The sequence below is a fragment of the Lepidochelys olivacea genome, assembly GCF_965140295.1.
Source record: "Lepidochelys olivacea isolate rLepOli2 genome assembly, chromosome: 7".
Taxonomy (NCBI): domain Eukaryota; kingdom Metazoa; phylum Chordata; order Testudines; family Cheloniidae; genus Lepidochelys; species Lepidochelys olivacea.
The window spans coordinates 111,849,694-111,876,141 of record NC_140417.1 but is presented as its reverse complement, the minus strand read 5'-3'; the positions used below and the strand labels follow the sequence as shown (position 1 = coordinate 111,876,141).

General features: G+C 43.7%; 1 protein-coding gene across 1 annotated transcript in view; it reads left to right on the top strand.

Moving 5' to 3' along the window:
* LOC311523261 (pancreatic lipase-related protein 2-like) overlaps positions 1-26,090 on the top strand; it is a gene marked incomplete at both ends in the record, with an annotated part of 35,088 nt that extends 8,998 nt beyond the window's left edge. Inside the window, 12 exons of the mRNA XM_084633032.1 lie at positions 8,015-8,063; positions 9,453-9,607; positions 11,652-11,777; positions 16,811-16,945; positions 18,503-18,611; positions 20,568-20,684; positions 20,774-20,872; positions 22,143-22,258; positions 22,912-23,041; positions 23,616-23,727; positions 24,105-24,272; positions 26,027-26,090. Coding sequence (XP_084489158.1) covers positions 8,015-8,063; positions 9,453-9,607; positions 11,652-11,777; positions 16,811-16,945; positions 18,503-18,611; positions 20,568-20,684; positions 20,774-20,872; positions 22,143-22,258; positions 22,912-23,041; positions 23,616-23,727; positions 24,105-24,272; positions 26,027-26,090 — 1,380 coding nt within the window. The remainder of the gene's footprint in view (positions 1-8,014; positions 8,064-9,452; positions 9,608-11,651; positions 11,778-16,810; positions 16,946-18,502; positions 18,612-20,567; positions 20,685-20,773; positions 20,873-22,142; positions 22,259-22,911; positions 23,042-23,615; positions 23,728-24,104; positions 24,273-26,026) is intronic.
* Positions 26,091-26,448: the final 358 nt, after the last annotated feature.

The window sequence follows — 26,448 nt, the reverse complement described above, 5'->3', positions numbered from 1 at the left end:
TCAGCTTTCAGTGTGTGGGGAGGTTATTATTATACGCATGACATTTCTTCTGTTACTGTGGGAGGTGAAAAAACATGAGATCCTTGAACTTTATATGTTCCTTTTAGTTCCATGGAAGAAGTGAACAGCAATAGTAAATAAATAATCCAGAATATTAAATTACTGTACCAAAAATCTAATAATATTTTAGAGCCACTTATCCTACTGCCTTCAATTTGTGTGCGTCTCCATGGGACAATGTTAAAGGAGAGAATCCATTTTGCAGATAACGATGCATAAAAATGAGCTACTTTGATAGCAAGAACCCTGAACATCAGGATTCTCTATTAACAGGAAATAAAATGTTTAACTGCATGCCACAACCCCTCCAGAGTCCCATTACCATTACACCCAGAACTCCCCAACAAGCCCCTGTGCATCCAGATCCCCCACAAACCCAGATACCCTACTGAGCCGCCCACAGCCAGTTTGCCCTACACAGAACCCTCTCAACCCACACCTGGATCACCCCACACTAAGCCCTCCATACTTGGATCCTGCCTTGCTGAGCCTGCCTCTCCACACTTGGTGCACCTGGCACAGAGGGGCAGGGCCCTGGGATGTTTCTGAGGCAGGCCTGGTCCTTGTGCTATGTCAGTGGTGAGGCTGCATCCAACCCTGAGTCCATGTCCCAGAGGGGAGCTGCACAGTTATCTCCCATCTCTGTGCAGCCAGTAGTCTGTACTTCCCACTGCTATGTTGGAGCCTCCATATTTATTTGACAAATAAAATTTGCAGAATTTTAAAATATTGTGCGCAGAATTTTTATATTTTTGGTGCAGAATTTTTAAATTTTTTTGCACAGAATGCCCTCAGGAGTAAATAATACTCCCTTCACAATTTTGTCCCAGGACTTTGGAATTGAGAGAAAATAGTGAGGTTGCAAAGGGAGTGAGGTTAGATCGTGAGGGTGATGCTTATGGCTTGGAAGAGGCAATTTGGAGCCAAAGATGCTTTTTGCCATTTTCAGCCAAAATCAATGCAAACCACAGCTGTGGGACATCAATTATGCACAGGAGCGGGAGCAAGAGCTCTCTCCCTCTTAGCATCCGCTTGTGGGAGCTTGGCTCTTCCCTCCTCCATGAGTAGTACAATTGAATATTTCTGTGATTACCTTTACCATCTTTCCTCCCACCCCCCTATAAATCATTAACTTCCTCTAATAGGAGGTTCCTCTACCCAATCCCCAGCCTGAATGAGGAAAACGTGATTACTGCTCCTCAGCACAGGACCTTTTTCAGTTTGCCAAGACTCCGACCCCTCCTGGCCAGATTTAATATCCTAAATCTCTCAGTGTCACATGTTGCCTTCCCATTGTCCTGGAACAAGCAAGAAAGAACCAGTGTGGCACTCAGTGCACTTGTTATTTAAGTTACTTTCCCTTCGCTGCTCCACAGCTTTTTAGGCAAAGCCATTTGAGCCTGTTAGTTGCTTCTGGAGTAGGACACCATGTTCACCTACCTAGTGTCTTGTTCCCTATATAGGGCTCCATACACAATACACACCCTCTTGTCTTTGCTAAGGGCAAGTCTACACTACTGCTTTAGTCAATTTAACTTAAGCCACTCCAGGATGTGAAAAAGACACCCCTCTGAGCAACACAAGTTACAGTGACCTAAGCTCTGTCCACACCAGTGCTGTGTCGGTGAGAGACGCTCTCTTGCCAGCAGAGCTTCTGCCACTCACGAAGGTGGGGTAATTATGCTGACAGGACAGTGTCTCCTGTCGGCACAGAGCGTCTTCACCAGAGATGCTACAGCGACAAGGCTGCATCAGTGCAGCTGTACCTACGTAGTACTTCTAGTGTAGACCTGCCCTAAATTGCTTCCTTTGTGCCCCCCTAATGTTGGGGGAAGCTGGGGGTTGCTTCATCCCTGGAGATGGTAAGAAAAAAGACAAGACAGGAAAGGGTGGAACAAGGATACTCTCATTGTATGATCATCACAAAGATTCACACTCCCCCGCACTAAATACATAATTAGGCACTTTATGGTTAGGTCCACACCCAAGAAGAGGATAGTCTGAGGAAAGAGAGCAGGAACCAGTGTTCCAGAGGGAGTGATCTGAACAGAGATTACAAAGCAAGAGTATATGCTGGATTTAGAGTGGTAAGTGACTAAAAATAAGAAGGGTAGTGTGAGATGTTTGATTGTTTCCATGTAGGGGCCAGGGGACAGTGAAATCCATTACTGCTAACCAAGGGATGTATCTGAGACAGGGATGGCAGAGTGACTCAGCCAACATGTGAGAAGCAAACAAACGAGTTCTGAGGGCTACCCGTGGAAGCTCTGAAAGGAAGAGGTTTCAGGGTCTAAACACTGACATATCCCAACAAGTGATGAGTCTCCTTTGGAGAGATAATGTAACATAACTGGGATTCAGAGGGGGGGATGCTGTCCCAATTTGAAAGAAGACCAGAAAAGCTATATCTGTAATCTGGATCCTTTTCAGAGTCAAATATATAGGGGCACAAGTAGAACTGGTTGGGAATTTTTTGATGAAACATGTTTTCATCAGAATATAACTGATTTGTCAAAACCAAAGCTTTTCATGGGAAAGGCTCACAGTCAACAAAACTTTCATCATAAGGTTTCTCGTGTCTAGGATTAAAGTGTGTGCCTCTGACCATCAGACTCCTGGTTAGCACATCACCTGGCAAATGGGAGACACAGTTTCAAATCCCTGCTCTAGGGCAAGGACTTGAACCCTGGTTTTTCACATCAGTGACTAAACTACTGTGCTATAGTCAGTCTTGCTTGTACTCTAGCCCAATGATGAATTAATTATTTATACAGAGTGGAATAGCTCCAACAGGAGATTCTGAGAAAGATCCACTACCACCCCAGCCTAGTCATTGGAGCACTTACCCGGGATGTGAGCGTGCCTTGTTTAAGTCCTGGCGGTGTTGGATTTGGAGCATCAGGCTATTAGCTATTCTGTGTCTGTCTCTCTGTTTGTGAAAAATGCCGGAAGGTCTTAGTTTCATCCCAATGCAAAACAGGAACATATTTGAAATCTCAAAAAATGTTGCTGGATGGGAGAACTATTTCACACTCAGCTCTAGCGATGAGTAATATTTGAAGTCACTGAGGAAGCAAAATTAGATAAAGCATGAAGTAAAGTACTGTCAGAGTTAAAGAATGAATGGGATTGTTTTGGAGATACTAATTGGAAGAATGTGGCAACTAGAAACAATTCTATTACGCAATCATCTATGGAGACATTCAGATTCAGGTTGGTTGCCACTAAAAGGTATCCTGCATCTAAGGATGGCTAGTTGACAAGCAGACTGAGAATAGGCCAGAGATTAACAGTAACCTAACTACTGACCAAGAAGAAAGGAGAGAAAGAGCCACTAGAAAGAAAGAAGAGGCAAGAAATCTTAGTCAATGACTATAAACTAGTGGAAGAATCCACAGGTAGCACAAACATCTCCCAAACTCTTCTATGGCCTGTGCTATGCAGAGGTCAAGAATAGATTATCATAATGGTCCTTTTCGGCCTTAAAAATCCATGAATCCCAGTGCAAGGAAGTGGTTGAATCCTCCTTACTTAGGACATTAAACTAGACTAGACAAAATGCTGAATGGAACAATCTTACATTGGCAAGATGAAAAATTGGATAACTGAATGAGTTTTTTTCATCACTACATTATCTGAGTCCATTCGACTATGATCCGTGCCCAAGCAAGTAGCTGTGGATTAATATCCCCTTTTCCTCTGTCCTATGTTACCATCATATTAATTGTATCTGATTCTTCATCAGGTTATAACATTAATTTCTTAAAATCCCAACGCCTGGCACATGGTCTCCAACAGTAAGCAAATGCCTGTACACTTTGTACCCTCATCCCCCACATCAAATACCTCAGAAAAACATCCCCTAGCACCTATTCTGGGTCACTGCTTCAATCCAGAGACTCCAACATAATTTAGGAGATCGGCAGATATTTGAAAGCCTCCCTTCTTACCTACACCGGACAAAGTGATATGTATGAATGCTCTACCCTGACCTAATTATTGCTTTTACTCTGTCCGCTGATTTGGAGGAGGAGAGTCTCAAAGAAGTTCCAAAGCACTCTGCTCCATGGGATGGCTGGTTTGCCTAATTTTAAATTTATGTCATCTTGAGCCTTTATTTAAGGTAAGTTACCTCCTGGAGAACTTCCCCATACAATTCCTAGTGGGTAGACAGGAAGAGGAGATTGGCCAAAGTCAAGATGCTCTCTTCTCTGTTATATTTTGCATTGTAGTAATCCTAATAGCAATTATGGATCACTGTGCTAAGCACTGTACAATCACATGGAAGGAGTAGGCAGCATTTACAGATGGGATGAAGTCCTCCACTTCCTGTACAGATTACTTCACTATTCATGTCACCAGCAAACCATGCAATTCTCTGTGCACCAGTTTTCAGTGTCTGGAAGAGTCTGGGCAGCTATTTGGGATCCTACTGTGCTATCTCCAACCTGAGCTACAGAGGGTGGATGTGCCTAGAGAAGAGGCTATTCTCAGATTCCTTTTAAGGAGTGGGCCGGTGTGTTTCCAAGTAGTCATTTTCTAGAGGTGAACTGGGTATTCACACAGGTAAGAGGGGACATGTGGTATGCCGAGAACTTTGTACTGTCAGGTATTTCCATTATCAAGGGTTTTGTTTTGAGTTTTCAAAGACATTAACTGCAATCATCTGGCATGTTTTTATTTACCTCTTTCCTTCTAATGAATCTGATCCTTGGCCTTAAACTGAAGTATAAAAGACAACAGGTGAACACTTAGACACATTGTATTGATCTGGTGAATGCAGCACTTTAAAGAGACGTCTTTTCGGCTTTGGAAAATTTATAATATGATCTGTGCAGAAAGAGCAGAAAACAGCACAACAGCTGCTGGCATAAACCATTCCAGGACAGCAGCCAAAGAGAGGAACAACAATATAGCAAGGGAAAGAGGTAGTTCTATGTCTCTTAGGTACTTATATGGCCCCCATTACTGCAGTATCCGAGCACCTCACAATCTTTTATGCATTTACCCTGACAACACTACTAAACCCATTATACAGATGAGAAAGAGAGACTAAGTGACTGCCCAAGGCCACACAGGAAGTTTGTGGCAGAGCAGGGAATTAAACTTGGGTCTCCAGCAGGTGCACTACCCCTAACACCCTCCTTCCTCTCCATTTTGCATGTAATAATTGCAGTGCAAGAGTGGATACCCCTGTTGCACGTCACTTATTAAGTAAATGGTAGGCAAAACGGGGGGGGGTGAAGTGCAGCAAGGATATAAAAAAAGGTTTGAAAGACAAAAGGGAGAATGCTTAAAAGACTGCAGCTGGGAGGGTGTTTTAAGTCTGAGGCACTGTAAGAGGAGACAAAGGGATTTGGCTTGTGCAGTGCCTCACGGGTGTGAATAAAGGAAGAGATGATAGCAGAATTATAAACAGGGGCAGAATTGAGAAAGGTTCTGATGCAGTAAGGAGCTTAAAATACATACGGGACTGGGTCAGTCTGCATATGCATTTGAGAGGGGTGTGATGTGACGGAATTGGCAGGAGAGGATTTGTGATTTTTACTGCCACTTTTAGGGCAGCCTACACAGGGAAATTCACTGGCATTGCTGTTCTCCAGTAGCTATTCCATGTGGACTGGAGGGGGGTGGGACTGAAGTAGAAGGCCAAAGAAAGGAGCTTACAATTGTTTATATCATATCCTTAGGCATACCCTCAGCTGGTATAAATTGTTGTAGCTTCAAAGGCCATGTTGCTTAGCGGATATACACCAACTGAGGATTTGGTCCTGTGTATTAATCCTAAAGCATACTGAGCTAAATCTGGCATGAATAAAGGGTTGGGGGATTGCAAAGAGTCCCTGAAATAGAGGAGGTTGGGAGGCCACATCAGGAGCTTGTATGGGAATGGAAGAATGCAAGGAACATAAGAACATAAGAACAGCCATACTGGGTCAAACCAATGGGCCATCTAGCCCAGGATCCTTTCTTCTGACAGTGGCCAATGACAAGAACAAGGCAATTACTGAGTGATCCATTCCTGTCATCCAGTCCCAGCACCTGGCAGTCAGAGGTTTTGGAACACCCAGAGCATGAAGTTGCATCCCTGACCATCTTGGCTAATAGCCATTGATGGACCTATCCTCCATGAATTTCTCTTTTTTTTTAATCCAGTTATGCTTTTGGCCTTCGCAACATCCCCGGCAACAACTTCCACAGCTTGACTGTGCTAGGGTGACCAGACAGCAAATGTGAAAAATCAGGATGGGGGTGGGAGGGGTAAGAGGAGCCTATATAAGAAAAAGACCCAAAATAGGGACTGTCCCTATAAAATCGGGACATCTAGTCACCCTAGACTATATGTTGTGTAAAGAAATTTGTTTTTAAACCTGCTGCCTATTAATTTCATTGGATGACCCCTGGTTCTTGGGTGATGTGATGGGGTAAATAACACTAGGAGCCCCTGGTGTGAGCCCAGCGTTCAGCCCACAGAAGAAAAAAAAAGTGTGTGACCCTCTAATAAGTTTTGCATGTCACTGTCTTTTGTTCCCCTCCGGACTTTACCCAGCTCCTCGAAGATGATGGAATAATCAAAAGCCTTCAAATTAGAGCTGGCCAAAACAAGGTGTTTCCAAAATGGTCCCATGACTCAGCAGCTGCTGAGTCAGTTTCAGTGCTGCTATTTAGTGGTTGGCAGGAGATGAATCTTCTCAGTTTGTGTCATTTTCACTCAGCAGCTGACAAAGCTTATAGGATCTGCAGCTCTGGGGCAGCCGGGGTTTCTCGACTGCTCAGGCCAGGGACCCCTGCTGGCTCCCTAGGCTTCCTGACTCTTGGGGCAACTGGCTCACCAGGCTGCGGAAGTTGGGCAGCCCGGGAGCCAGCTGACTTGGGACCCTGGAAGCCCCTAGAGGCCTGGCGCAAACCTGGGTTCTCAGGGCTTCCAGGTTCTCTGGCATGGAGTCAGGAGCTGAGCCCAGGGCTTCCAAACACCTTGTATGCAAAACTATGTGGGTGGGGAGGGAGAAGAGGATTTGAAGAGAGATTTGAAGTGGAGGATTGTTGGAAGACTGCAACTGGGAGGGTGCTAAGTTTGTGGCACAGTATCAGAGGAGATAAAGGGAGTAGGCTTGCGTAGTGCCTTGGGAGTGGGAATAGAGATGAAAGCAGAATCACAAGGAGGGGCAGAGCTCAAACGCTGTTTTGTCGGAACATTTCCAAGATCTACTTGAGACAGAATTTATTCCCTCACGAAGTTAGAGCCTGCATTTCTCGCACACACAAAATTCTCCAGGGACGGTAATGGGAGTTGGGGGGGATGCATAGAATGCACTATCAGGCTAAGTGTAAGACATAAATTGGAATTTTTAATCTAAGAAAAAACGACATTGCAGAAAGCAGAAAAAATAACTGGTGAACTAAAAAGGGGCATCTGCTGATGAGGAGACATCAAGAAAACAGAGCTTTACACTAATGCTTGGCTACATGAGCACTTAGGTTGCAGCAAGCTGGGGTGTAAATCTACCCTGCAGTAGCCTGCCATGCTGTAAGTGTCCATGTAGACCTTGCTGCCATGCCTAGGGTGACCAGGTGTCCCGATTTTATAGGGACAGTACCGATTTTGGGTCTTTTTCTAATATAGGCTCCTTTTACCCTCCACCCCCTGTCCCAATTTTTCACATTTGCTGTCTGGTCACTCTAGCCATGCCCTAAATGTTCTGTTGTGCATTTTGATCTACCCTGCTTTGAAACAGGAGTAGATTAAAGGGCACATTTAAGGACATGCTACCTTTACTTTGCAAGACATAAAGGAATGAATGCATAGAAATTCATGCTAGATTGAGTGCTATATTGGTCGCTGGGAAAATACTGTTGTATTATACACTTTTTACAAGATGAATAAATCTAAATCAATTAGTATCCAAATAAAATGCTTTACCTGAACTTCACATGTATATTTAATTTACTTTAGATGATTGGAATTTGGATTGCTGCATTTTATCTGCTAGACCCAACAGCAGGTGAGATACCGCATTTATAAATAACTACACCAAACATGGTGAATTTAGTCATGTTCAACGGAAATTCATTTTCCTCTGCACTCAGTTTATTCTATATGACTTATGATGCAGTTCACTTGGTGCCGAGAACTAGCAAAAGGCCTGTGAACCACTTAAGTTCTATTATAAGAGCTCACGCGATGCATAGACCCCCTTGTTCACCTTTAGACCTTGATTCTGCAAAGTCCTATAGACATACTTATTTTACACGTGTGCACCGTTTCCCAGGAACAGCGTTTGCGATGAACAGAAAAGTCAAAGGAAATAATAAGTGTTCAGGATTCAAAGATTGTAAACCCTTGATATTGTATCAATTTTATAAATGTTGCATGTATCTTCATGGGATGGCTAGGTGGGGTGGCTCAACAGGTGAGCTAAAAGGTGCATCCTGCAGGAGCTGAACTCAGTAGGGAGTAATTAATGCAATTCCCAATGCTGAAAAATTGCAGGTAACCAGACTTTTGAAGTTTGGGCCCTGGGGAAATAGCATATGCTAGTTCAACCTGGTCCAAGAAGCCTCATACAAAATGACTTGAAACTGTATCAAGTGACAGCCCTGATCAGAGGGGAGGGTCACTCACAGTCAGTCCAAGAACTGACATGAGACTGCGAGCATGAGAGACAGGTGCTATGAAAGTGCCCAAAGTACTTTAGTCCTATCAGGGTCTCTGTGTGGAAGATGGGTGACAGCTGGTGAGCGAGGCATGCATAGAAGCTGTTTGTTTTTATGTTTTCTCTTAAATGCTTTTGCTCTGAATAAATAGTAATGTGCTCCATGAGAGCTGGCTGCTCACCCTGGCATTGCACCTGAGAGACCAGGTGCTGATGGGAAGGCCGTTCTGCTGAGGTGATCAAAGAGAACTGCAGGAGTCTGCAGGCTACTTTCCTGGTCCAGAGGGAGCAGATCACAGGATCCCAGTCCAAGAAAGGTGACGGCTAGAGCCTGAGACCTAAGTGGGGTGCCCTCACGAAGACCAGGGAGGGTCAGGGATGCAGTTAACCTGGGAACTGTGACATATACACTTGTTCTTTTGAGTCAGGAGCTGGCAGTAGTAACACCAGCACACAGTTTTTAAAGTCTCTTCTTTTACTTTTGTATGAGGATTCTACAACCCTAAGGGAAAAAAGCTTCCACAAAAGTATCCTGGTCTTTCATTGTGTTTGATGAGTCACTAAGATCTATACTCTATTATCTGCATTAGCGAATACCGACAGAAAGAATTTGGACTTCAAAATGAATCATAAAACCAAAGCCCAGTGTCTGCTTCTTTCAAAGTTGTTGCAGCTTCCAATGCACCATCTAACTGTAATGGATTACAAAATACTAATGATTTGCTTTGTATGCTACAGGCGAAAAAGTTTGCTATCAACGACTTGGCTGCTTTTCAGATAAACCGCCATGGGCTGGAATACCAGGGAGATTTCTGGGAGGTTTACCCGACTCTCCAGAGAGTATGAACATCAGCTTCACCCTTTACACTAAAGAAACTAGAAATAACTCTCAAGTGAGAACCTACCTCTATTTTAATATTAAAAATTAATTACACCTGCCAATGTTCACTAGCTCCCTAGGAAGAGTGCGGCACTCACCATGAGAAACTGAGTCAGGGAATAAAGAGTCAGCTTGTTGTTAGATGCAGTAACTAACAGAGGTTAAAGTCATGGGGGTAAAAACTGAAATATTTTCATGCACAAACTGAAAAATGAACCAAACAAATGAAACCTTTTTCTGGCACTTTTCCTGTGCAAGGAACTACGAATGCTGTAGACTACTACTGTTTGTAACACATTTAATTCTCTGAGGAAAACTGGGAGACACATTTGAATAGTCAATAGCATTTATGCAGTGCTCTAGGTGCTTAATCACCCCTGACAGATAGGAGAGCTAACATCACCATTTTACTGATGGGGAAACTGAGGCAGGGATGATATGATTTGCCAAAAACCACATAGAAAGTCCAGAGCAGAACCAGGATTAGGCTCCTCACTCCCAATGCTGTGTTCATTCCTCCCACCCATGCTGCCTTTTAAAGCCAACATAATTTTAAACTCAAATATGCAGCCAGTAAGGGAAGATGAGTGAAGAAGTGGAACTGAGGGGAAGAGAATGGCTTGGGGAAATTGCAAGGGGAAAATACCTGTAGCCACTGCAGCCAAGTTCAGCTTCAAATGAAGATTCTTCCTCTGTGGTGGCCTATGTGAAGTCTGTGGTCTCAGTCCATTTCCCCAGAACATAGCTGCCTTCATCATACAAACCACCACCCTAATGGGTGCCCTTGTTGGCAATTTCAGCAGAAGCCAAAACCTGAACGGGCATGGAGCATGAACGGCCATCTCATCCTGCAGGTCAGGGGGAGGCAGTGGAGCAGCGTGAGGAAGCCAGCGCTTCTGCTGCTACCCCAGAGACACTGTAGTACTAGTGCCATCCCACTGAGCCAGAGCTATATCACTTTGGGGGTGGAAGTGAGACGTGCCCAGGGGGTCACCTTTTCAAAATACACTTCAGTGACTTAGAAAAATGACTTAGGCACTTAGGAGCCTAAGTCCCATTGACTTTCAGTGAGACTTAGGAGCCTAAGGCTCTTCTAAAAATGGGACTTAGGAACTTCTGAACATTTTGCCTTTTGTGTTATGCATGAACAGAAAAAGTGCAACCTTCACAAGCTGTGACGGTGTAAATGTGACAGCCACCCATCTTGGCCAACACAACAGGGACCCAACTGGGCACCTCAAAAGGTAAAGACAGGAGCTATTAAAGCTCCCTAGCCAGGGCTACGAGAGAGCACATGAGGACATGTAACATACCCTCACCAGTGGGTTACACAAAACATTACTGCTATCCAGTACATTAAATCAGGTAGCATGTACCTTGTATTATTGCCCAGCAGCTCAACCTTCATTGAATACAAATGACTCAAACTAAGCTTGTAGGGGCATTGTCCTGGAATGCTTCAGAGTCCCACTCTCTCCACACACCCAGAACATAGACCTAACATTAGTTTAAAAAGCCAAACTGAGGGTTAGAGATCATTTTGGCAGCAGAAGAAAGGGCCATACTAAATTAATGTACAACAGGCCTCCACTACTGTACCTAGCACGGAGCTGTACCAGCATATTTGGAGAGGAGAGCGACCTCAATGATTCCATCGCCTGTGACTTCCCAAAGCCACTCTTCAGTTGCCCTGCAGAATTGGGGAGTCAGGAGATAGGTCAGTAAGGGGGCAGGCAGGAGCTGGGAGGAGGATACTCAGTGGGGTACTGCTCACTGTGATTATCTTATACTGGTTGGCTCTGTATAAAGAGCTCTTTGTACACAGAGAGGAGTAGTGTGGAGCACCAGGGACAGAACAGGAACTATGCTGTGACTGAGGTTAGAGAGGCAGGGAGCTGTGGGGAGCCAATGAGACCCAGGGGTTTCCAGGAGTGAAGATAGCATCCTATATAAGCGACGATCTGGACCATATTTTGTTTTTATTTCCTAGCTAAGAAGAGTTGGAAGATGACAAAACAGAGGATGATATTTATTACTGTTGTTTTTGCTCAAAACAGGTGATCTCTGCAATACATCCCTCAACTATCAAAGACTCACATTTCTGCTCACATAGGAAAACTCGCTTCATTGTTCATGGATTCATGAGCACCGGAAAACGTGGCTGGGTGGTAAAGATGTGCTTGGTATGAGAGAATATCCTATAATTTCCAACTTTAACTGCAGCCACATTCAATCGCTGTTTCTTAAACGCTAATATTAAGCTTGCGTTTTGACAACCACTTGATGTTACTAATGGGCAAGGGGTGCTAAACCATATGTAACAACTTTAATAATCACCTCGCCCTTTTCACGAACGTGGGTGTGGGAGTGAATTGGACTGTACATTCCATATGGCTTTCACAGGAAATGAAAATGCAGGGCTGGGTTTAAGGATGTGCATATGTTTTTGTAGTAGTCCAGCTTTGGAAGAAAAACCTATATTTCTTGTGGCGTCCACTCCTTCCTGGGTGGTTGGGGGAGGTAACAATACTAATACCTAGCTCTTATATAGTTCCTTTTATCCATCGATGTCAAAGTGTTTTACAAAGGCAGCCAGTGTCATTATCCCCATTTAACAGATGGGGAAAACGAGGCACACAGATGTAAAATGACTTACCCATAGTCACCCAGCAGACTGGTGGCAGAGCCTGGAATAGAACCCTAGTCATCTGAATTCCTGGGCAGTGTGCTATCAACTCAGCTATGCCACCTCTCAGCTGGAGGGTACTATCCCTCTGACATCACCACTCACAAGCCAGCCCGAAAATTTAGCCCCAGTCTTGCAGAATTATTATGGCTCCTTATGTCCATCAGTCTAACGGAGTAAATTCTACTTTGGACAAATGAATGGAAAGCAATGATATATGCACATATATACAGAGAAAAAGAAATTTCTTCCCAAAGTAGGACTTCTACACAGCAAAATAAAAAGAGGAAAGTCTGGGCCTCAACAAACAGCAATCTGCAAAAGCAGAGAGAGCCTATGGCACAAGGCTCCAGGGGAAATCAGTTTATACTCAGGATCAAGCTAACTGTTGTGTAACCGGGAAGTAGATAATACCTTAGGCCCTGACATTATGAAGGCCTGCACACCTGCTTAACAAGAAGCTTACAAGAAGTGGAAGGTTGGACATATGACCAGGGAAGAGTATAAAAATATTGCTCGGGCATGTAGGAATGTTATCAGGAGGGCCAAATCGCACCTGGAGCTGCAGCTAGCCAGAGATGTCAAGAGTAACAAGAAGGGTTTCTTCAGGTATGTTGGCAACAAGAAGAAAGCCAAGGAATGTGTGGGCCCCTTACTGAACGAGGGAGGCAACCTAGTGACAGAGGATGTGGAAAAAGCTAATGTACTCAATGCTTTTTTTGCCTCTGTTTTCACTAACAAGGTCAGCTCCCAGACTGCTGCGCTGGGCATCACAAAATGCGGAAGAGATGGCCAGCCCTCTGTGGAGATAGAGGCGGTTAGGGACTATTTAGAAAAGCTGGACGTGCACAAGTCCATGGGGCCGGACGAGTTGCATCCGAGAGTGCTGAAGGAATTGGCAGCTGTGATTGCAGAGCCACTGGCCATTATCTTTGAAAACTCGTGGCGAACCGGGGAAGTCCCGGATGACTGGAAAAAGGCTAATGTAGTGCCAATCTTTAAAAAAGGGAAGAAGGAAGATCCTGGGAACTACAGGCCAGTCAGCCTCACCTCAGTCCCTGGAAAAATCATGGAGCAGGTCCTCAAAGAATCAATCCTGAAGCACTTGCATGAGAGGAAAGTGATCAGGAACAGCCAGCATGGATTCACCAAGGGAAGGTCATGCCTGACTAATCTAATCGCCTTTTATGATGAGATTACTGGTTCTGTGGATGAAGGGAAAGCAGTGGATGTATTGTTTCTTGACTTTAGCAAAGCTTTTGACACGGTCTCCCATAGTATTCTTGTCAGCAAGTTAAGGAAGTATGGGCTGGATGAATGCACTATAAGGTGGGTAGAAAGCTGGCTAAATTGTCGGGCTCAACGGGTAGTGATCAATGGCTCCATGTCTAGTTGGCAGCCGGTATCAAGTGGAGTGCCCCAAGGGTCGGTCCTGGGGCCGGTTTTATTCAATATCTTCATAAATGATCTGGAGGATGGTGTGGATTGCACTCTCAGCAAATTTGCGGATGATACTAAACTGGGAGGAGTGGTAGATACGCTGGAGGGGTGGGATAGGATACAGAAGGACCTAGACCAATTGGAAGATTGGGCCAAAAGGAATCTGATGAGGTTCAATAAGGATAAGTGCAGGGTCCTGCACTTAGGACGGAAGAACCCAATGCACAGCTACAGACTAGGGACCGAATGGCTAGGCAGCAGTTCTGCGGAAAAGGACCTAGGGGTGACAGTGGACGAGAAGCTGGACATGAGTCAGCAGTGTGCCCTTGTTGCCAAGAAGGCCAATGGCATTTTGGGATGTATAAGTAGGGGCATAGCGAGCAGATCGAGGGACGTGATCGTTCCCCTCTATTCGACATTGGTGAGGCCTCATCTGGAGTACTGTGTCCAGTTTTGGGCCCCACACTTCAAGAAGGATGTGGATAAATTGGAGAGAGTCCAGCGAAGGGCAACAAAAATGATTAGGGGACTGGAACACATGAGTTATGAGGAGAGGCTGAGGGAGCTGGGATTGTTTAGCCTGCAGAAGAGAAGAATGAGGGGGGATTTGATAGCTGCTTTCAACTACCTGAAAGGGGGTTCCAAAGAGGATGGCTCTAGACTGTTCTCAATGGTAGCAGATGACAGAACGAGGAGTAATGGTCTCAAGTTGCAGTGGGGGAGGTTTAGATTGGATATTAGGAAAAACTTTTTCACTAAGAGGGTGGTGAAACACTGGAATGCGTTACCTAGGGAGGTGGTAGAATCTCCTTCCTTAGAGGTTTTTAAGGTCAGGCTTGACAAAGCCCTGGCTGGGATGATTTAACTGGGAATTGGTCCTGCTTTGAGCAGGGGGTTGGACTAGATGACCTTCTGGGGTCCCTTCCAACCCTGATATTCTATGATTCTATGATTCTATGATTAACTTTACACACTGCGAGTAATGGGCCCACTCAGAGAGAGCAACATGAAGCATATGTGTAAGTCTTTGTAGTATTGGCATCTTAGCAAATTGGCCTGAGAAGTTGGATTTTTATTCTAATTGAGATGGTGTTTAATTTTATTTTGATCTCATGCCAAGCCTACAATGTTCCAAACTTTCTGATATTGAAACTTAGGTAGTGTCTACACTACAGACCTTACAGCAGCACAGCTGCGCCACTATAAGGACTCCCATGTAGCCGCTCTGTGCTGACAGGAGAGAGCTCTTTCCAGCCGACATAGCACGGTCCACACCAGCGCTTTTGTGGTTGCAACTTATGTCAATCACGGGTGTTTTTTTTCACACCCCTGACCAACAAAAATTTTATCCACACAAGTGATAGTGTAGACATAGCCTTAATAACTTTTTTGCTCCTTGCGGTTTGGTTAACTGTGCTGAAGCTAACAGATGGTCTTGTTACTTTCTACACCCTATGCAGAAGAGAGGACAAACTTTAAAACTAGAGAGAGAGAGAGAGAGAGAGAGAGACAGAGTATACAGACATACACATTTCTTGAACTCAACAATGCTTGTTTGCAAAACTGAAAATTAAAAGTTAAAAAAAATTTTATCCAAAAGTTAGTTTGCTTTTGAGTAGATCCTTCTGAAAGAATAAAGCATGTGAAGGCTAGAATCTACAGTAATACCAATATGCTGGCCTGATTTAGTACACAATTCATACCGAGAACTCTCAGTTAAGGCAAGTCGAAAATTTACCATCAAAACTATTTTTCAAAGGAAAATTGGACTTTTGACAAAATGACTGTGAAAAATATCAGTTTTCTAAGGGATATTTTGAGTTTTCAGAAAATAGAACTTTTCTGAATTAAAATGGTCAGTTTTTCAGTGTAAATTTGAAATTTTCTAGAGGAAAATATTTTCCAAAGAGCTCTACTTGCAATTACTGGAATCATCTTATACATTTCAGAAAAATAAACAACCCACAACCAAAAATATCTTGAAAAGTCAATACACAGCAGAGAAGTGAAACTAAATATTTCAATGTCCTCTCAGTGGAGGCTGTTTTATACTGTCTCTTGATGCAAAATACTAACCTTAAAATGGAAAAAATAAGAGATCGCCATACAGTGTCTCTCGCTGGATAATATGACCCAAATTTACCTTCATCCATTGAATACAAAAAAGGCCAGGCTACAATGTGGTCCATGTACCTGGTGAGGGGAATGAGAGCAGTAAGAACCCCACAAACCCCTGCATCTCCTCCCCAAACCTTGGGTCTAGGCATAAAGTGGCAAACTGACACTCTATGTGCTTCCTCCCCCAACCCACCCCAGAGCAGGAAGTTGAGCCTTCGCTCCTCTAAGCAGAGCAGCTGAACTGTTTGTAGTAATCCACCAGCATCTAATTACTGGTCCTGTGGCACAAAATAGGAAGCAGGGAAGGAATCCTCTCTCTAAGGCATGATTCCTTCTCTGCACTGTTCATGGGTCAGCACAGACATACTGCCTTGCGAAGAGGACAGACTATAGAAGCACAGTGCAAACCTTCATGTTTGCATTCTTATTATAGTAAATGCTGAGTTATGATGGGAAATTAGAGAGTAATATCCCTGACGTTTGTAAGCCTCCAGTGTGAAAGTCACCAGGCTTAACTTTACGAGCTGCTGTAGAAGCCTCCCACTCAGATCTAAGCCCCTCACTGTCAGTTGCCTATTTCAGAATTGAAGAGAGAGCTTTAAAAATTAATGGTTTCATTAAACTGTTTACAGAAGAGACAAAACAAAACAGCCAGAAATTGTATACTGCAATAAATCAGTTTATAGTTCTGATCTGAAATAAGTGTTTATGGCGACAAAAATTGAAAAAATATTTTGAGTGTGCTCTTTTAAAGTTCAGGCATCTGTTTGTATGAATGTCAAAGTTTTCATCACATTGTGCTTCATGAGAAGACCCAGGTTAATGTGTGTAAGAGCTGCAGTAAAATGTTGTCCTTTGTAAACAACAAGCAACCCAAATGCTCAATTTACTAAATGATTCATTTAGGTTTAAGTTGAATCCGTATTTTACTGTATGCTTTCGTACATTCTTTGTTTTCTGTTTACACACTAGCTGCTAGTGGAAGTGGAAGATGTGAACTGCATTGCCGTGGACTGGGCAGAAGGTGCAAAAGGCATATACATCAGTGCAGTGAACAACATCCGTGTTGTTGGGGCGGAGATTGCTTATTTCATAAATACTCTTATGGTAAAAAAAATATCGTGAATTTTAAGTTACTTTTTAAAGCTAAGAGTCACTTGAGCATAATGGGTTTATGTAACTGGTGTCTTTGTGCTCTGATCCTGTTTTCTTGTGGTCAGAAAAGTATGATTCAACAAATTAATGTTTGGGAAGTGAAGAACACAGCAGATAGTTGAGAACCATCAAAATGGGGATACCTCACACAGCCACACATGGTACTAAGATATGTCCTAAAGATAGTATATTAATATGATAGAAGTGACAAAATAACTTAAAAGACCAGCAGGTGGCAACATTTCTTTGTATTAGGGGGTAGCCATGTTAATCTGTATCCACAAAAACAAGCATCCGATGAAGTGAGCTGTAGCTCATGAAAGCTTATGCTCAAATAAATTGGTTAGTCTCTAAGGTGCCACAAGTACTCATTTTCTAAAAACAAGAAGGAGTCCGGTAGCACCTTAAAGACTAACAGATTTATTTGCACCAGACTCCTTGTAATATTTCTTTGCTTTCTCAATTGTATTTGTATATTCACTGTATAAGGGTGTATTTGACCCAAGGAGTTGCAACTTTTGTGACACTGACAGTGACAGTGACTCGTTGCCTGGAGTCCACAACCTAACTTGTTTCAGAGTAGCAGCCATGTTAGTCTGTATTCACAAAAAGAAAAGGAGTACTAGTGGCACCTGAGAGACTAACCAATTTATTTGAGCGTAAGCTTTCGTGAGCTTCAGCTCACTTCCACTGAATGCATCCGATGAAGTGAGCTGTAGCTCACAAAAGCTTACGCTCAAATAAATTGGTTAGCCTCTAAGGAACCTAACTTGCTTATGCATGTACCAGAATAAGTGCATCCAGCCATATTTGCTTGTCTTCCTTGATAGAGGAACAGAAAAAACTTTGGCTACAGTATTTTAAAATGCTTTTACCTTTAAATGAAAGAATCCCAGGCTTTCAATTTACAGTGTTACTCACTTTCCTTATAACTTTTGCCAATGCTTTTAGTAGGTACCCAGTCAGGCCGGGCGCTGCAGCTGTGCTGCCCCAGAAGCTTACAGCCCTGCCGCCCAGAGCATTGCGCCGGCGGCGGAGCGAGTGAGCTGAGGCTGCGGGGCAGGGGGGACAGCAGGGGAGGGGCCGGGGGCTAGCCTCCCGGTCCAGGAGCTCGGGGGCTGGGCAGGACGGTCTCGCGGGTCAGATGTGGCCCGCAGGCCGTAGTTTGCCCACCTCTGGGCTAGAACATGAAGCTAGACAAATTCATACTAGAAGTAAGGTGCCCATTTTTAGCAGCGAAGGTAATTAACCACTGGACCAACTAACCAAAGGTTGTGATGAATTCTCCAACACTGGAAATCTTTAAATCAAGATGGGATTTATTCTAAAATGTTCTAGTTCAAACAAGAATTAATACAGGGAAGTCCTATGGCCAGTGTTATGCAGGAGGTCAGACTACATTATCACAATGGTCCCTTTTGGCTGTAAAAATCTATGAAAATAAGGCATCTTCTGTGTTTGACATTTAAATACATATGTTCTATTTTCTTTTTTTCAAAAACTCATCAGAAAATGTTTCGATACTTCCCTTCTCATATCCATATCATCGGCCATAGTCTGGGTGCACATGTTGCAGGAGATGCGGGAAGAAGAATACGAGGCATCAAAAGAATAACCGGTAGGCTTGGCACTAAGATGAAACATTACAGGGTATGTTCTTTAAGAGGAAAGAAGTTTGCAAAGCTGGACCTACTGAGCCAAACAGGCGTAAGTGGATGTATCTTCACCAACTTCAATGAGGAGTTGTGCTTGCTTATGCCACAGCGGAATTTAGCCCGTTCTGTGTGTTGTTCCTATAGACGTCACTATGCATTCTTTACGGTGTTAACATGAGTAAGCAAAATATTTAAATAAAAAAACTAGTCCATCTGCACACTGGTAGATATTCAACATTTATCGTTGTGTTTGTTAACTGAAAATGCAATGTTATCTGTATTGGTTTAGTAATAGTATTAAAATAGCAACAATAAGGATTCTTATGCAGATCTGTATTTTTAGTATTCTCAAGCAAATGATGACCTGAGATACGACTGGCAAGTTTCTCTCCACACACACTTTTCCATGCCTTCCAATCCATTTGCAAAGTAAAACTTAAGTTTCTGCTTAACGTACTTTCAGTGGAAGTGGGAATTGGGATGGGACTTATTAACAAGGCAGATACACTCTGCCTCCAAGAAGAAAAGGAGTACTTGTGGCATCTTAGAGACTAACCAATTTATTTGAGCATAAGCTTTCGTGAGTTACAGCTCACTTCATCGGAGTCTCATCCAAGGAGTCTCCCAATGGCCACTGTTGAGACATATGTCTTGCTCTGAATGGGTTTAAGAGGTGGGGCGGGAACACGGGCTACAATCCCACTAAATGACCTTTTCCCAGGCCTTTGAGAGGAAATAACCACACAAGTCCCCTGAAGACTTTTCTGTGCTTTCTCTTGGTTTTCCCCACCCCTACATGCACCTGCACAGCAGCAGAGCGCGACAGCAATCCCTGCACTCCCATGAGGACAAGCACTGCTCCAGCAGAGTATAGGAAGGGGGTAGTCACAGCCTCACCTCTCTCCGACACCAAACTAGCTCTGCCTAAGGCAGGAAGAGCCTGTGGCACAGATCCGGTGTTCTCTTACAGCAAGGGGCTCCTGCTAGAGTGGAGCACCATTCCACCACATGCTCTTGTTTTAAACCACGATGGAGGTCTAAGCATTGGGAGGAGGTGGTTCTCCCTGGACAGCTGTTGGACCCTGCTAAGGATTTGTGGGCACAACCAGGCAAGTCAGACAGGCTATAACTGCATTCCTGTGTTGTATTTTGGTTTTTTTGCCACACTTCCCCAGATTCATTTGTAGTAGTTACTGCTGCTAGTGACAGGAGATTGGTGATTAAGGCACTGGACTAGGATGGATCAGTTCCTGGCTCTATGAAAGGCTTCTTGTGTGCCCTTGAGCAAGTCACAAGCTCTGTGCTTCAGTCCTTCATCTGTAAAAGGGGGATAATGATGATAATGCTTCTTTTCTCTAATTAGATTGCAAGCTCCTTTGTGCAAGGACGGTCTCTCACTTTGCGTTTGTAATGCGCCTATTACAGTTGGGCCCCATGGGTGCTACTAAAATACAAATAAATAACTTATCAAAAACTCTTTAGTCCTTCCATTCCACACCAGCAGAAAATGTAGGAAACTGGATCACTGTGTTAAAATCCCTCCTTATCCTTGGCAATATGACACCATTATACACTAACTGATAGCACTTTGCTTGTGCTGGGATGAGTTTGCAGAAAGGCTGCCTTCTAGAAATTGAGACTCACTTCTAGATCACTTGGGAAAAACAGTAGACAACCAAGAGAAACGAGACTTCATTCTCCTTTCAGTGACTACATTTTATGAAGTATTCTGAATTTTTGTAAGTGTTTTGACACTGTACAAATGTTTATTACATTAAAATGTTCAGTGCACTGGCCTGGGGTTCTAACCCATGTTTACATTACTCCTCACCATGCATTATATACTTCATTTGAAACTGATGCTCTGCATACGTACAATTTTTTTCCAATCAAACAGTGAATAATTTGTTTCTCTTTAGGCTTGGACCCCGCTGGGCCCCTTTTTGAAGGCACTCCGCCAAAAGTCAGATTGGACCCTACGGATGCAAGATTTGTTGACGTTATTCATAGTAATGCTGCTCAATTTCCTACTGTAGGTAAGGTCCCACATACAAGCAAACATTTGCAGCAACAGTCATGACACTGAATTATCTGAGGCACTCACCATGTCATGTATGTATTTCAGGAGCTGGAATAGTTAATACCTCTGGCCACCTTGACTTTTACCCAAATGGAGGCAGTATTATGCCTGGATGCGATGATGTAATTATTCCGTCTAAAAAAGGTAAATCTTCGCTGAAGATAAATCTACTTCAAACATCTGCAGCATTAACTCACAGTGTCAGTTCATATTATAGTTCTGACCATGACAAATGGAGCTTTTTTGAGGGTTTTATTTTAAAAATAATGTTTTTGCATATTTGATGATGGGTGGGGAAAAAAGCATGAAATAATGAGGGCCAGATGACAGCCATGATGGCCTGAAGGTAGCGTGAGGGGAGAAATGGGCATACAGAAGATGTGGGATCAGCCTTAATTTCCATAATTTGACTGCAGATTTGGGGCAGAGCTCAGTTAGTGCTTCAGTTGTAAGGGGAAGTGTCTGGCCAGGGTGAGGACAAGCTCATGACTATACCTATGGTGGGGCAGCGGTAGCTCCCACTTTGGAACAGAGGCTGCAAGTGACACCTCTCACCACGCTGCATCCAGCACCCACAAGGCATTGAGCAAAGGCACAGAGCCTGAGTGCATCTCCCCTCCTTCTAGCAACTTGAGCCAAAGAGTGGGCTGAACGTCTCCAAGGAGAAGGGGGAAAGAATCCCCTTTCCACATGGCTTGGAATGGTGGACACAAAGCTTGTATATCCCTTATACTCTATTCAGTTTATCTGAATTGCATCTTTACGGCAGGGGTTCTCAAATTTCATTGCATCACGACCCCCTTTTGACAATAAAAATTACTACATGACCCCAGGAGAGGGACTGAAGCCTGAGCCAGCCCGAGCCCCAGGTGGCAGGGGACAAAGCCGAAGCCCTAGGTCTTAGTCCCAGGCAGGGGTCTGTAATCTGAGTCCTGACGCCCAGGGCTAAAGCCCTCGGACTTCGGCCCCGGGCGGTGATGCTTCAGCTTCGGCCCCAGGAAGTCTAAGCCAGCCCTGGCTACCCCATTAACATGGTGTTGTGACCCAGTTTCGGGTCCCAACCCACAGTTTGAGAACTGCTGCTTTATGGCATGCTGCAACACAAAAAACGATACTGCGTTGCGTAGCTGTCTTCTAAGATGGATCAATATCCACAAGAGATCTTAGGCAGGGGTGAACCCAGTTTTCCAGCTATGAGAAGTCAGTGCATGGGTCAATTGAAGCAGCAAGCTTCTCGTATGCTATTGACAACCAGAAACCCATAAGATTCTCCTTCAGAAATGCTACAGGACCATGCTATCCTTCCAGCCAGCATTTTTATTATTGTCATAAAGGAGAAAAAACCACCCTTGCTCTACATGGCCAAATGTAATAGAAGATGGTTTCACAGACTCTCAGAATTTTGTTTCAACAGAGGCCCATTACCTTTTATGCCATCATTCACGCAGCCATCAGTTTTATTTTCAAAGTATCCTCCATCCCAATGGATTTCTCGGATATCCCTGCAGGACATACGCGTTCTTCCAGTCGGTAAGCAGAACAGCCCAAGAATGGGTGAGCTGCAAAAATTAACAACTCTACTTTCATGTGCACACATCACACACAGAGTAAGGTGCTAGGGAGTCTCTGCTCTCCCAGTGCCTGACTGGGATCAGGACTTGGGGAGAACAAAGCTCCAACAGCAATAAAGCAATGCCAGCTGGTGGAGAGCAGGCATGTGGCAGGACAGATATAGATAGAGATACAGATATAGATGCACCAATGGTGGAATCCTGGGTATCCGATGATTCCACTGGTAGAGGTGAAACCGCCAGTGTCTCCTATGCTACACTTTCCAGTGGGGGGTTACGGCTCGCATAAGTTTTGTGCAAATCTCAGGTTGAAAAAAAGGCAGTGTTTGAAATGGAAGAGTTCAGACCATCACCACCTGGAAGTTAAGTGCACCCTTCATTGTTATGGGTAAAGAGTTAGTTTGTTTCATCCTCAGATGGTTAAGCATAAATAATCAGAAAATAAACTGATATCAGAAACAGGACACTGAAACGCAGTGGGGTTCAGTAGCGTGGTAAGAGAATGGTCAAGGCTTTGGCAGCCTCAGGGCCACCTCTTCAGCCTTAGTCTTGCAAGAGTAGGATGAAAAGAAAAATATTCCACATTACCCAGACGCTCTTATTTTACCCTAGGGAATCTGCTTCCCATGTCCCAGAGAAGGCTGCCCAATGATGGGTCACTATGCTGATCAATATCCAGCTAAACTGGAGAAAATAAACCAAAAATATTTTTTAAACACAGGAGCACACCCACCCTTTACTAGTAAGTGTAGAAGGGTAATTATTTAGACAAATGGATGGGGAGGGGGGAGAAGAGGTGGGGGTTTGAAATGAGATGATCTAAAGCTGTAATTCTCTTTGCTGTTATAAACCTTTGATAAGCTGAATGGTGGTGGTTTTCCATGTCTCTCTAGTATCATAGAATTATAGAATATCAGAGTTGGAAGGGACCTCTGACAACCAAGGAAAAACACTAAACTGTTTACCAAAGTCCATTCTTGCTGAGTTTCAGAGTAACAGCCGTGTTAGTCTGTATTCGCAAAAAGAAAAGGAGGACTTGTGGCACCTTAGAGACTAACCAATTTATTAGAGCATAAGCTTTCGTGAGCTACAGCTCACTTCCTCAGATGCATCACGAAAGCTTATGCTCTAATAAATTGGTTAGTCTCTAAGGTGCCACAAGTCCTCCTTTTCATTCTTGCTGAGACTCTTGAGCTGCCTGTTCTTCAAATGAGAACAGTAAAAGTACACTTAAAAAGAGAACTGTCACTGTTTGCAGTCTGTAAGGAACCTAAACAATGCCAGCAATCTACTTTTATTTGGCTTTTGTTATGTAGGTTGGAGCCACAAAATATCTATCAAGCTGTCTGGCACGAAGAAAGTGAGGGGGGAACTAAACATAGTTTTCCATGGCACAGACAGGTTCACAAAGCAGTACCAAATTATCTGGTAAGTTCAATGGCACAAGACTAGGCTTTGTAGTGTGTCTATATTTCATTCACACCTCTGTTTGCAAGTAGGATGAAAAGATAGCAAGAAAAATGGGGACGGGGATGTGGGGTAATAGGTGCTTATATAAGAAAAAGCCCCCAAAATCGGGACTGTCCTTATAAAATGGGGACATCTGGTCACCCTACCGGTGCCCCCGGCAACTGCCCTGCTTACTACCCTCTAACAGCGTCCCCGGCTTTTATATGCAGTAAACCAGTTGTGGCACAGCTGGGCTGTGAAGTTTTTAGAACATGGGAGGGGGCTCAGAAAGAAAATGGTTGAGAACCCCTGCCCCTGACCATATCAGATAGTGTCCTCTCCTCTCCTATTTGCAGTGGACTCCTTCATCAAGGTAACATTTATACAAAGTACGTCGATGTTGAAATTAACCCTAGAAATATTACGAAGATTGAATTTCTCTGGAATAAGAATATATTTACTCTGCTTTGGGCCCAACTGGGAGCAGAAATGGTCCACATAATCAATGAAGAAGATGGACATGTGTAAGTACACTTGTCTTACACTACATTTTATTCATTTATAAAAAGAGCCAAATTTGACATTACAGTTTGCTCCTAAAGGGTGATATCCTCCCCTACGCAAAGAACTAGCATACAAGGGCAAGGCCCACTTCAGTCCCATTTAAACCCTCCAAACAGAGCTTAAATGGGAGTTCAAGGGTGCCCAGGCATTCGGCTGGCTTTCTGCATGGAGATAGATTTCATCCAAAAAGCAATTTTAACTCCATGCAGTGAAGTACAGCAGCTCTGGAGACTCTGTGTGGGGTTGATTGATTTCAGTCATTCGTCATTGCTGTGTATTCAAGTTGATCAGGAGGAGTGATGATTCTGTTTGATCTAGCGTATTTCTAGACTGGGAGGGTGCAGACTTTGTAGCTTTTGTAAACTGAGCTGATTGCACACACCAGGGGCTTCTTGCATCCCTCCATTCTCCCCCACAAGCTCCGATCCCCCTCCATTTCATTTACTCAGTGCAGCTCCTCCCTACCACTTGCCCCATGCCAGGGGCTGGGTAGCTCACATTCCCCTCTCTGCCACATACCAGTGTCTCTTTGCATCCCCGCTCATTTCCCCGCATTCCAGGGTTTCTGTGCACCCCCCATCCCTGGGTCCTGCATCTCCTCCCTCCATGCCAGGATCTCTGTGCACCCCCTTTCTCCTCCCACCCCAAGCCCTCCCTGTAAGGCTCTCTTATTTCTTTTGGAGCCCAGGGTAGATGAAGTGAGCTGTAGCTCAAGAAAGCTTATGCTCAAATAAATTAGTTAGTCTCTAAGGTGCCACAAGTACTCCTGTTCTTTTTGTAAGTTAAGCTGTTACCTCTGATATATCCAAGCAGCAGCAGCAGAGGGTGTCAGTGAGATTCTTCTGCATGAAGCACCAGGCAGTCTTGGAGCCCTGATTTTCCATTGAATCAGGCTTTTCTGGTGCTCGTATTTGCAGCAAAATCAACAGAGTTGTGCCTACTGATGCCTGGAACACTCCCTGAATTTTTGGACTTTGTCAGACATGGGGTTTCAGTGAGATCATGTTACAGGCAGACAGGAAAATGCCAGAGAGCTGAGTGTTAGATTTCACCTGGCTTGGCCAAAAAAATGGACAAGGGCACCCAGAGCATTAAAGGATACTCCTTTATTACACTCTGTATAAATACTTGTTAAATAATTTTTATTTTATTTTTAAAAAGAACCCTGAGGTTACCATTTCTATGACATGACTTTCCACAAGTACCACCCTACAGGCAGCATTTCAAGTGTCCGTCAGCCAGTTAGTGCAGATCACACCCAAAGGTGTCATTTTCTCGGAAGGTATTTCCAGGAGTCACATCAGGGAAACAAACTTGTACCATGTTTTTTGTTCAAAGAAATAGGTCAGGACATCAACATAGACTTATTCGTGGGTATACACAGGCTCCCCCGTGTTTGGAAGTACTCAGATAAATCCATTTCTAACAAGATCATCATACAATGTGGCTCTGAATATGCAAAGCCTGTGTTCAACAAAAGTGAAGACAGCACTGCACACTGATGGAAATATATAGTGTTCCATCAGTTCTTGTCACCCCTTTATACTAGTTGGCTGAATTATTGTTATGTAAGTGGAGTACTCCCTCCTCCCAGAAGAGTAGGATCTTGGCTGGCAGCATCAGATGAGCCAATAAATGTAATCAATGTTCCTACACACCTTTGGAAAAAACATTTGTAGTGAAATATTGACTCAAGTTGTTTTTTTCCCCCCAGGTCTACATATTGTGGCAATGGAAACGTGAAATATGGAATTCCACAATTACTTACACCTTGCTAAATTAAATCCCTTCAACTATAGCTGCTGTGTTATCTGTCCTCTCTCTGAGGTTGTTTTCACACACAGCTATTGATAGAAAATAATTCTTAAATGGGTAGTTTTCTTTGTTTTCTCAACTCTGTGCAAACACATTAATGGGTTTTTCAAGCAAGAAGTCATTGTTTTAAGTTTATCCTAGTCCATCTCCCTTGTAAGAGACAGGAGCCACGGGACTACATATGTAGGTGCACTGATAAACATTGAAATATTGACACAATCTTTTCAAACAGAATCTCACAGACAAATACAAATGTTTTCCACTGTGTTGCGTTTGCAAGATTCTCTCTCTTTAATGTGTTTAGATGGCAAAAAAATCTCA